Here is a 12410-nt window from a genome sequence, read left to right on the forward strand (position 1 = left end):
GATCCCTCTCTCTAATTTCTGATTGGTCCTCCTTCTAACATATCTAATTGGTCACTTAAACAAAATAGTTGATTGGTCCCCTTATGCTTGCTTAAAATCTTATTGGTTTCTTTCCCACAAGGTGGGAGTTCAATTTATTTATAGCTAAACTTTATATAACCAATTTCAAACGTCCGTAATTATACCGTTATAATCCAGACTCGTAAACGGCTTTCGCCTATGCTTTCGTGGTAATGATTACTACACAAATACTCCAAAAGAATGACTCATACATCTCTCTAAACAATGGCCAACGGAAGTCAAAATCATTGCCTCTAGGGCATTTTCGTCAATTCACGCTTTTAAAATTTATAAAACGTAAAATTAGGAACAGGTTGTCACACAAAAGATAAAAAAAAGGGCTCAATCAAATTCACCACCACAATTTTCACAGTTTGACAATGAGAAAATGCGAAGTGAAAAACACTAGCAGAACATTGATAACAGCTGGGGAGGAACAAAAGAAAAAGAAGAGGGCTCAAAATTTGGGCTTCGGTTTGCTTTTCAAGACATTGAGTTCGAAAATTGGGCTCAAAAGATAAATACCCAATATAAATAAAATTAATATATTTTCGAACATTAGAAAATGAAACTGAACCAACCACATTCGATTTGGTTTGGTTCAATTTTTCACATTTGGTTTGGTTTTTTTCTTCCGGTTCAATTTTTTCGGCTTTAGGTCGGTTTTCAGTCCAGTTGTTCTCAAATTTTTAAACCCACCCCTAAAAGCTACACCCATTTTAAGAGAAATTTTTAGTTGTGACTGGAACACAAATGGTATACCATGTGTTTTAATAGGAATGGTGGAAAATTTTATTTTTTAAGTTATAACTTTTTAGCACATATATCCCATCATTTATTTGATGACACGTGATGTACCACGTCGTATACCGATCACACTGAAAAATTTATCTGATTTTACATGCAAAGATTTGATCTCGTAAGCATTACGACTTACGAGTAAATAAAAAAAAAAGTCCCAACTTCACAAAGTGGTTGACCTGACCGCTCTATATCAGCACAAAAATCCATCAAAAGCCAGCACCCAACACAAAATGTCCATAAAAAAAAAACCCTCCCTCTCTCTCTCTCTCTCTCTCTCTCTCTGTTCCAAAATCCTCCAAAGCCTGACAGAAATCATCAGAGACAAGTAAGTCATCTTCTTCCCACTCTTCTCCTTCAAATTCTTTATGCCAAATGTAAAATCTTTCTCAGTTCATATTAAATTCTGGGAAATTTTTCCAACACATTCAGAGGGTAGTAATTTGATTGATTGATTGATTGGATTATTAAGTTAATTAGGATTACGATGATATCTTTAGAGGGTTTTGAGCCCGTAGCTGTTTCTCCCCAGAAACAAGACCCGGCATGGAAACACTGCCAACTTTTCATGAAAGACCAACCCAATGGGGGTAAAGTTGAGTTGAAAAAGTGTATATATTGTGGCAAATTGTTTCAGGGTGGTGGGATTAATCGCCTTAAATCCCACCTTGCCGGTCGGAAGGGCAATGGCCCCACCTGTGATCATGCCCCGCCCGATGTTAGAATCGTAATGTTGCAGAGTTTGAATGATGGGATTGCAGCGTTTAGGCAGAGGAAGAGTCATATTGTTGCTAACCCACATTGTAGCATTAGCGAAGTTGACGGTTCATTAGGCGAAAATGGAGAGTATAAATTGGTTGTAGGACCCGATTCGAATGCGCTGGTGAATGATGAGGAGGTTGGTGGGTTGAGTGGGAATGGAGGAATTAGGTTAACTGATAATTTGACTAATGTGCCCCTTGAAGTAGATAATTCTTATAGGAGTAATGCTCAGCAGGGATTAATTGGAGAGGCCAAATTGTATTTTTCGGTAGATGAAGAGGAAGATGGTGGGACGAGTGTTGATCGAGGAGTACGGCGGAGGGGTAGACCTTCTGGTGGTGCTACCGGTTCTGGTTCAGTTAATGGCGTTACGAAATTTAGTGTTTCCGCTCCTTTTCCTATTTCAGTAGGCAATGCTTTTCCCAATTCAACTTTTTCACAAAACCAAGAAGAAGTTGGCATCAAACTGAATTTTTCTTTAGATCAGGAAGAAGATGTTGGATTGAGTGTTGATAGAAGAGTAAGGCGGAGGGGTACACCTTGTAAAGAAGCTACTGGTTCTGGTTCAGTTAATGGTGTTACGAAATTGAGTAATGCTTCACCTCCTGTTCCTATTGCAATAGGTAATGCTTTTCCCAATTCAAATTTGTTGGAAAATAAAGAAGTTGGCATAAGTAATACAAATGTGAGTGGGAAGAGGGTAAGGGATGAAGATGCTTCGGGGGCTGCCAATGATGGAACCATAGGCAATGATTACGAGGTAACAAGGTTGAGCATTGAACAGATTCATATGGCAATTGGTCGGTTTTTATATGAAATTCAGGCTCCCCTGGATGCAGTAAAGAACTCTGTTTATTTCCAGCCAATGATTGACGCAATTGCCTCTGGGGGAAAGGGGACTGTAGCACCCTCATATGATAACATTCGGGGTTGGATGTTGAAGAATGCAGTTGAAGAGGTGAAGAGTGAAATTCAACAACACACGGAAACATGGGTGAGGACGGGTTGTTCTCTTCTAGTCAACCAATGGAATTCTGAAAAGGGTAGAACTTTGCTAAATTTTGCAGTGTACTGTCCTGAAGGAACAATCTATTTGAAATCTGTGGATGCTTCTTATTTTGTTTTTTCTCCAGATGCTTTGTTTGTATTTTTTAAGGAAGTGGTGGAAGAAATTGGAGTTGGACATGTTTTGCAAGTCATTACAAATACTGAAGAGCAATTTTCTGTTGTTGGGAAGAAGTTGATGGATACGTTCCCTACTCTGTACTGGTCTCCCTGTTCCACCGCTTGCATAGGTTCCATCCTTGAGGATTTTGGAAAAGTTGAATGGATAAATTCTGTAATTGAACAGGCTAGATCTGTTACAAGATTTATCTACAAACATGTTGTCATTTTGAACATGATGAGAAGGTATACATTTGGGAATGACATTGTTAGGCTGGGAGTAACTAGGTTTGCGACAAACTTTATGGCATTGAAACAAATGGCTGACCTTCAATATAATTTGCAGTCAATGGTTACTTCAAACGAGTGGATGGACTGCCCCTATTCTAAAACACCAGAAGGATCGGCAGTGTTAGATATACTAAGTAATCATTCATTTTGGTCTTCGTGCATTTTGATCACCCGTTTGACTAATCCACTCTTGCGAGTTTTGAGAATTGTTGGTAGCCAGAAGAGGCCAGCGATGGGATATGTTTTTGCAGGGATGTATCGAGCAAAAGAAACAATCAAAAGAGAACTTGTCAAGAAAGAAGAATATATGGTGTACTGGAACATTATAGATCACAGATGGAAAAAAATAGTGGATTTTCCCCTTCATGCTGCAGGATTTTACCTTAATCCAAAGTTCTTTTACAGCTTCAATGGAGACATGCATAATGAAATTGTGTCGAGGATGTTTGACTGCGTAGAGAGATTGGTTCCTGATATAAAAGTCCAAGATGAAGTAATCAAAGAGATAAACTTGTACAAAAAAGCTTTTGGAGATTTGGGGAGGAATTTGGCAGTCCGAGCGAGGGACAATCTGCTTCCTGGTGAGAATATTTCATTAGAATGCATTATTATTTTGAGTCGCATGGTTTCGATCTTGGCTATACATGTAGACGGAAGGTAATTAAGCCGTCTTTTAACTTGGTTTTATGTAATAGAATGATAGACGTGATAAAATGCATAAAATATACTGGCCATATAGTTTTTTTTTTTTTTTTAAAAAGAAAAGAAAAGGTATGAGGCCTCCTTTTTTGAGGACATGCTGCAGAGTTCAGATGTTGTTGCATAGTTTGGCTCACTTCTCTAGGTCTCTGTTTGTCAGCTGAATGGTGGTCAACATATGGTGGTGGTTGCCCAAACCTGTCGCGCTTGGCAATTCGTATTCTCAGTCAAACTTGCAGCTTAGTTCAGTGTCAGGAGAATCAGAGTCCCTTCGAACAGTTGCATAAGACAAGGAACAGCTTAGAACATCAGCGGCTTAATGATCTTGTTTTTGTTCAATACAACTTCAAACTAAAACAGAAGTAAGTGGAAACCAATAGGTTCTGTTTATTTGTATATTCCAAATGTTCTTTGGTCAAAGAAAATAGATCTTTTGCTAATCGACCGTCTTATAGGGTTCATAGGCACAAAGAACAGGAGTACACGGATCCTACATCATTTGACCGTGACAGCATTGCCGAAGACTGGGTAGCAGAGATGGAGATGCACCAAGAAGACATTGAAAATCCTGATTGGAGGTCACTTGATCCCCCCTCTGAGAACTCGAGGCTTTTAGAACTTTCGGTTGATGAAGTAGAAGAATTGGGTTCAGGTAACTAAGTATGCATGGTTTGTAATTTATCGTTGAAGAATGTATTCTTTTCTACATCTTGAGTTAAACTAGAATGTTGGTCAATGTGCAGGGTTTGATGACAATGAAATTTTGAACGGATTGAAAATGGTCAAAGAAGAATGTTAAACACAACGCTGTAAGCCGGCAGGACAGAATGCAAAGACAAACATCTTTATGAGTTCACTACACCACCGTCACTTTCTTCGAGTGCCTACAGTGAGCAAAGCACTTTAGCAAAGTCGTATGTCTAGAGATACTACTCGGGCCCGATTATTTTCTTTCCCTGGCATTACTGCAGAGTGATCGATTCTGAGATGCTAATGTATACAAACGTACGAGGAAAAATACGTGATCGTGACCAGCATCCCGTGATGTGAATTGGTTGGGCAAGTTCCTGCAACATGTAGGTAGTTTACATGGTAGAAAAATAGGGCTTTGTAGCTGACAATTGGAATGCTGAAGCTTTTAACTTTTCAGATATCCTTGTAGTTATAAATCATTTTGCATGTTGCTGACAAATTTAAGCTAGGTTGAAGGAATTTGCAAGGTATCAAGAGGGAAACAATAGGCTTTACTTTGCAGAATGTTCATTAAGAGCATCTCCAAACAGGGTGGGGAGATGCAAAATCATATTCACATCTCGTTTTATATTTTCGGGAGGTGTAAATGAGAGTTCTACACTAACCGGAGAGATGTGAATTTGAGATCTTATTTAATTCTCTCTCTATTTTTTCGGCCGAGATGAATATTTTACATCTCTTCATTGAAGAAATTTCCGGCAACTAAAAATGAAAATTGCACGTTTCTGTTGTGACATATGTTCTTATCAATATGTGATTGTGTAAATCCTAAGTAGAGATAAAATAGGAAACCTTTGGGATCTAGAAGATCTTTCCTAATATACTTTGTATTACTTGGAGAGCAAGTTTCTCTCATCCTAATTACTATAAATAAAGGCACAAGGACTGGGGAATTAACACACAATTCCTCAAACCTATTCTCCATTCTCTCTTCTTCTCTTTGCCGCACCTATATATTAAATATAGGCCACAACACGTTATCAGCACACTCTTCACGCTGTGCTTAGAAGAATTTAAAGAGAATTTATTCGTCTACAATCAGGGGAGTATTACGTTTCAATTATTTTTAATTGATTAAATCTTGATTTTATTGAATTCATATATTGTTATTGATTCAATTTATTTTTCTTCTTATGTTGAACGTGATACAAGCTTGAAGATGAAAGCCGAAATTGAAGAAATAATTTTTCTGCATCAAACCAGTTCATTCATATCATCACGCAATCAGGTTCTTCTAAAACAACGGCTTTTAACTCGATATTTTTGAAGCCCTGATAGCATGAACATTCACCATGATGCATGACCCAACTTTACGTTTAACGTATTTTAGATTCTACATAAATTGTGTATGCCTCATAACCAAAATTGCTGCAATTATGTGAATTTGATATTTTCCATGAATAGAATCTTACATATGTACATGCATTGAAACTATTATTTGCATATGCATCAAAGTAAATATGTGATTCATTGAATTATATATGCATATAATTGATTTGAACAAGATCGGAATTGGGGAATTAGGGTTCTATTCGAACCTATGCCTTTGCACCATGCAAGGTCGCAAGGCCGCAAGCCACCAGGCCCGCAGCCTGTGATGGCCCAGCCCGTCCCTTAGCCAGGCCTGCAGCCTGCATCCAATTCCCCAACAAAAGCCGAGAAACCCAGGAAACCTTAACGCCAATCCCAGCATCCACCACCATCACAGGTTGGCCTGCAGACCACCCTCACACATCGGGTCACCATGTTTGACGGCCTGAAGCTCGTCCTCAACATCAATTGACCGAGATTCGCATAAATCTCATCGGATTTTTTTTGAAAAACCCGTTCGAAATTCTAGGGTTTTCACAATGAATGTCGAGATTTTTTCGATTCTCCATTCCTATTTGAGGTTTTCGACGACCCACGGACTCGATCAAAGCATCATTGTCCACAAGCCCACCGCCTCACATGGCATCGTCGATCAAAACTCGGTCTTCTTCCCCGATGAACACACCCAACTACGGCTGGGATGTTTTTGGACTTTCCCCGAGCCCCATTTGGGCTCTGACTCTCGGCCCGGTTTTTTTTTTCCGCCTTGGGCTCACCTGAAGTGACCCAAAACCCCTGCTTAGGCCTATTTGTTTCTCGGCCTGCAAAAAGGAAAAAGAAAGAAAAAAAACATTTGTTTTCAGCTTCTTGGGTCTGCCTGCAGCAACCCAATCCCTGCCCCAATCCTTTCCGTGGGCCTGTAGCCCTGCCCGAGACCCCCAACCCAATTCTTGGGCCTAGGATACACGGCACAAATTTTTTTAAAGCCACCCGTGGCTTAGTTTTTGTTTTGGGCCCCGAATTTTATTCGCCTAATTATTTTAGGCCCAATGGGTTTTATATTTTTTCACCCACATTTTAATTTGGCCCAAAGTCCAAATAAATTAATTCAATTATAATTATCCACCTAAAAGTTATATTTTTGCACATACTTGTTGCATATTTGCTTGCATATATATTTGTGTTTGCCTGCAGATATTATGAACTTAAAATTCATACTTCCGAACCCAAAGTTTCGGAAAAGTGCCATATGAACCTGAAGTTTCTTAATGCGCAACACTCATGTTGAGACCCGAAGTTCTCCATGCTTAAATCCGTTTAAACCAAACCATGTCTTAGAACCTGAATGTTCTAAATTTGTTGTTTATGGAAATTTTATTTCCTAAAACACCAATCACATTCTTGTTTCCTCCATTCAGCGTATTGTCGAACCGTAACAAGTTCGATTTCACTGATTTGGAAGTTTCGAATAGTAAACTACTTTATGTGGATACAAGACGTGAATAAGCATCCGCCATGATCCTTATTCAAAGAATTATGCCTGAAGCATATCCAATGGAAGTACCTCCCTGCTGAGGACTCCATAACTCTTCAAATCCGTTATGGACTGTTTCAAATCATGCAAAGATGAATTTTTTGCTTGAAGCAAAACATGATTGAAACTGTTACGTCCATGAATAGGTACAATTCTCGTAGTCCATTTGTGAGACTCATTTTGCTCCACCTAATAAATTTGGAAGAGCGAAATTTGACATGGACGGCCTATTGGCCGAACCCCATTGTTCTTTTTGGTTTATTTTGTGAATAATTTATTTTGTTCTCGGATTTAAGATTAGTGTTTGGATGTCACCATTATTCTCGAATAAAAGAGTTAATTAACGAAGATTACCACATGTGACTACAATTAACTCATGCGTAGGTATGTTTTGTGGGGAAGTTAGCTGTCTGGTTCTATGCTAACTTCATACCTAATCATCCCCCGACAACCTTTCAGGCTTATCCAACCTGATTGTGGGGCATGGCACTGCCCTATATTGTCCAATGGTATTAACTTTACCATAAAGGGAAGCCTTATACTCACTTCGTTCCGGAAGAACGCATTTTTGAGCTTTAAGGATATTCGAGAGTATTATTACCATATTGAAACCAATGTAGAAAAATGGAGTAAAATTCCTTGGCATATTACCATTTTGCACTTCTTACGAATATAGTTAAATGCATATTCTAGAGAAGATGGAACGCTTAACGAATGGATTACATCCATTCAAGTCCACTATGTGGCCGGCCAGAAGCCCGCGATTCCTAAGGAATTTTCGCTATGGATGTACGTTTGGGATATCTAGGATGATTCGTGATGCGCCGTTTTGGGCATCCTTTTACCAGAAGTAAAGAAATCATACCTGGACATGTATTATACCTTAGCACCCTCCATCTTTTTACAAAGGATTCAAATGGGACATTTGTGGATAGATTCAACCACCTACGGACCATTTAAATATTCTATAGTATTGGTTGATGCTTCTACACGTTTGTCACACGTGTGGTTGTTGTCCACAAGTTGCATTCTCCACACTGGTAGCTCAGATTAACAAGCTCAGGGCTCACCACCCTGATTATCTGATCAAATTTATTTGATTGGATAAGTTGGAGAATTTACATCGACATTTACATCGAACAATTTAAATCTCGATGGATATTGCATGTCAGTTGGGTTTTTTGAAAGTTGAACATCCAGTCCCATGTTCATACCCAGAACGACCCAGCAGAAGTATTCATTAAACGCCTTCAAATGATTGCGTGGTCGACTGGTCATACGTACCACAGTTCCCGACCTCTGCTTGGGGCCATGCAATATTGCAAGCAACCATGTTGGTCTGCCTGAGGCCTGTCACGACCCAACCTTATAAAGCGCGTGTCAGTTGGTTACCAGATACGAACCCGACATATCGCATCTGCGCGTCTTTGGTTGTGCGGTCTATGTGCCATTTTGCGCCGCCCTTACGTACACAAAAACAAAGGGGTCCTCAGGGAAGGATGGAAATCTATGTCGGTTATGATTCTCCTTTTAATATTCGTTACTAAATAACCTTTGACAGGCGATCTCTTTACCGCTCATTTTGCGGATTGTCACTTTTATAAGACAGTCTTCCCGTCGTTAGGGGGAGATAAGAACGTCACCGTTCCTAAAGAACGACGCGAATTATCGTGGACGTCCCCACTATGTCTCATATCGATCCCAATCTAGATCGTCAGAGTTTAACCAGACATTTCCTCTGATCTAGAAAAAGTGACGAGATCACATATACCAGCTGCAAATGTGCCTGCAAAGATGTGTACCAAATGTACTTCGGACCTTTGTCCTGAAAGTAGGAAAGCCACAATTATGGCCGACCCTCGTACATTGGCGGCTAGCCAATCAATCTATCTTATGCCAGAAGCATGGTAGATCACTCGGTTCGAGGATTCACCTCCCCAAAAGAGGAGGAACGTGGCACGAATGAATCCGCCCCTCGATCGCTGTCTCATACCTTTTTCATCTCATGAGATTAAATCCGGATTACTCCCGAGACCTGAAGTTCTTGGTCCAGTATACTAGTTTGGATGAGATATGGAATTGGAATGAGATTATCATAAATGATGTTTCATTTATATGGTACCGACATAAATGAAAAGCGACGATAACGAACCGCGTTCCGTTGATTAATATCAACGTAGAACTGATTGGTCAACTAAAAGAATCAATCTATGACGAATGAGATGAATGAAATAGTGCAATATGACGCCTTGTGGCGCAAGGTTTCTTTCATACGCCATGTGATTGATCGCAACATTACAAACGTGGTTGTAGTATCTCTGGGATCGTGATATGAACCTACATGGAGTTTCCAAATGACTTACATGTACTGATTCAAATAGTTCTAGACCACAAGAACATCCTCTTGATTCTCAAGCGGCCTTCACTTTACGGATGCAGAACTATCCGGGCAGATGTGGTATACCCGTCTAAGTGAATATTTGATCAGTTAGGGATATATGCCCCTGCGTGTATAAAATCCGAAATTGCTAAAGTTAGAAAATTAACTCGCATATCGGACTATAAGATGAATGATCTTGGGAGAACTTGACATTACCTCGACCTGAAGTTTCGAGCTAGTTTTGATGGTATTCTGGTCCACCACTCAAACTAGACCCAGAAGGTGTTACGTCTGAGTATATCCTGATCATCTGTATGCTAGATGCAAATGAGACCTTTACGGAGGGTATGGAGCATAAGGTTCCATATTGGAACGTGAGGCAGCCATATCTAAGTACCATTGGCGTTTGTTGTACTTAGCTCAAATGCACTAGATCAGACATCTTATGTGCTGATAATCTTTTGGCATAAAGCAGCACTGCGCCTAACACGCCACCACCAAATTTGGTGTTAAAGACGTTTTTCTGTTACTACGGATTTGGGCTTATTCCCTATGCATCTCAGAATAGATCACACCCCCTTGATCTTCAGAATGATGCCTACCTTGTGGGATTCGCTGAATCAGACCATTTGTCTGACCGCACAAGGTACGTTCCCGCATGGTTATGTCTTTACCATTAAGGAACACCGCAATATCTTGGAGGTTAACTAGATAGACATTTTGTTGCGAAACCTTTGAATCGCTCCAAGACTCACTATGTCTCATCACGTGAGAGATATGGTCGAGAATTCTTGTTGAGCATATTCAAAATCCTTGCGATTTTCATCCATCGTTGAGTCCCAACAACGATCCATGAATACAACGCTGCATGTATCGACCAGATCATGATACATCCAACAAAGTCAACACCAAGCATATTGTGTCTACATCAGCATGAGCATCAGAAGATTGAAGTCAAGCAGTCCAATCCCAGACAACCTTACCGACATCTACACAAAGTTACTACCAAAGTCTACCTTCCAGAAGCTTGTCCAATGAATTGGTATGCGTAACTTTCTCATTTGCAATGCTTGTAGTTTCATTTGGAAGTTTTGTCAAACTCAGGGGGAGTATCTAGAAGTATACTCACTTGATCTTAATGTACTCTTTTTCCCTACGATTAGGAGCATTTTTCCCACTGGGTTTTTGCTACCTAACTAGGTTTTAACGAGGCACCCATCCTGGGCTGATCATACCCTTGTGAGCTCTTCTACTTGCGTCCAGAAGACGTATAGTTTTGACTTAATGCAACTTCTCACTTTTCTCCTTAGCCTATGGTCTTTTCTCCCACCTTGGGTTTTGCCATAGTAAGGTTTTGTGAGTTTTACCACTCCTGCATTCTTCCGTCTTTTGAGACTCGCATTCGCTACTTGTGCCGACTAAACGAGACGATTTCATCCACTACTTCTACATTTGCCTGAAGATCTGATGCGCCATCTACTTGAGTATTTGCACACTCAAGGGGGAGTGTTGTGACATATGTTCTTATCAATATGTGATTGTGTAAATCCTAAGTAGAGATAAAATAGGAAACCTTTGGGATCTAGAAGATCTTTCCTAATATACTTTGTATTACTTGGAGAGCAAGTTTCTCTCCTCCTAATTACTATAAATAAAGGCACAAGGACTGGGGAATTAACACACAATTCCTCAAACCTATTCTCCATTCTCTCTTCTTCTCTTTGCCGCACCTATCTATTAAATATAGGCCACAACAGTTTCAAGATATTTTGAATTTTGTATTGGAGATTTTGTGTTATATCAAACATCCATTCACTAAAAAAATCTCCTACCCGCTAGAGAGAAAAACAGAAAGAACCCATATCCTCGTCCATTTTTGCTTTTAGCCTTGAGGTTTAATGTTAGCTTTCATGTTGGTTAATTAGTATTATAAAATTTAACCAAAAAATTAGTATATAAAATAATTTATTTTATTAAGGAGCATTAGTAATTATATTTATTCTGATTAAGGTGAATTAATAAACAGTTTATATGGAATCTCTATTTCTACTTCGATTTTGGAAGATTTTAATAAACAATTTCAGCATGAATCCAATTTTGACTCTTCTTTATTTTGATTCTTCCCCCTTTTTATTACGAATTAGTAAATGAGCCAGGATACTTAAGAAAAATCCTTCGGAAAAAAAGTCTGTACTGGATTGGAATTTTCTGGCCCAAAGAAAATTAGTTCAATTCAAAACAAGCAGGCCCAAAATAAATGTAGGAAAAAATTGAAAAATCAAAATTAAACGCCGTTGCCGGGGATCGAACCCGGGTCACCCGCGTGACAGGCGGGAATACTTACCACTATACTACAACGACTTGTTGTTAGTAGCCCGTGTAAACATATATACAAAGTTAGATTATGAGAAACCAAAGTCCATAACAATACTACCAATCGAAATGCTCGAACATATATGTTTCGTTCAATCGAGTATTTGTCTGTTGACTCAATTTGCAATCCTAGTTTTAGTCGAGCGGTAAGTTCCGGTCTCAAATACTTTGAATATGAGACCGGAACCTATGTTTAGAAAATGAACGCGTTAAGTTCCGGTCTCAAATACTTTGGATATGATACCGGAACCTATGTTTGGAAAATGAACTTATATGATCGCC

General features: G+C 39.3%; 1 protein-coding gene and 1 non-coding gene across 3 annotated transcripts; one reads left to right on the forward strand and one right to left on the reverse strand.

Annotated features, from left to right (window-relative positions):
• Positions 1-1085: 1085 nt before the first annotated feature.
• Positions 1086-5196, forward strand: LOC126611054 (uncharacterized). Of its 2 annotated transcripts, XM_050279238.1 has the most exons (4): positions 1086-3659; positions 3938-4139; positions 4233-4429; positions 4521-5196. In XM_050279238.1, the coding sequence occupies exons 1-4, from the start codon at positions 1349-1351 to the stop codon at positions 4574-4576; spliced, it is 2766 nt and encodes a 921-aa protein (XP_050135195.1). In that variant the 5' UTR covers positions 1086-1348; the 3' UTR covers positions 4577-5196. The 2 variants fall into 2 exon arrangements, with proteins under 2 accessions (XP_050135195.1, XP_050135196.1); XM_050279239.1 differs by lacking the exons at positions 4233-4429; positions 4521-5196 and having other exon boundaries at positions 1086-3735; positions 3938-4140.
• Positions 5197-12044: 6848 nt separating this feature from the next.
• TRNAD-GUC (transfer RNA aspartic acid (anticodon GUC)) lies at positions 12045-12116 on the reverse strand. The gene has a single exon. It is a non-coding gene; the product is annotated as a tRNA-Asp (tRNA).
• Between the last annotated feature and the right edge of the window lie 294 nt (positions 12117-12410).

Source organism: Malus sylvestris, chromosome 17 (genome assembly GCF_916048215.2).
Source record: "Malus sylvestris chromosome 17, drMalSylv7.2, whole genome shotgun sequence".
Taxonomy (NCBI): domain Eukaryota; kingdom Viridiplantae; phylum Streptophyta; class Magnoliopsida; order Rosales; family Rosaceae; genus Malus; species Malus sylvestris.

Coding starts and splice junctions, on each gene's coding strand:
- LOC126611054 (XM_050279238.1), top strand. CDS start 1,349: ATGATATCTTTAGAGGGTTTTGAGCCCGTAGCTGTTTCTCCCCAGAAA. Junction 3,660..3,937: donor GAGGGACAATCTGCTTCCTG/GTGAGAATATTT, acceptor TCTGTTTGTCAG/CTGAATGGTGGTCAACATAT. Junction 4,430..4,520: donor AGTAGAAGAATTGGGTTCAG/GTAACTAAGTAT, acceptor GTCAATGTGCAG/GGTTTGATGACAATGAAATT.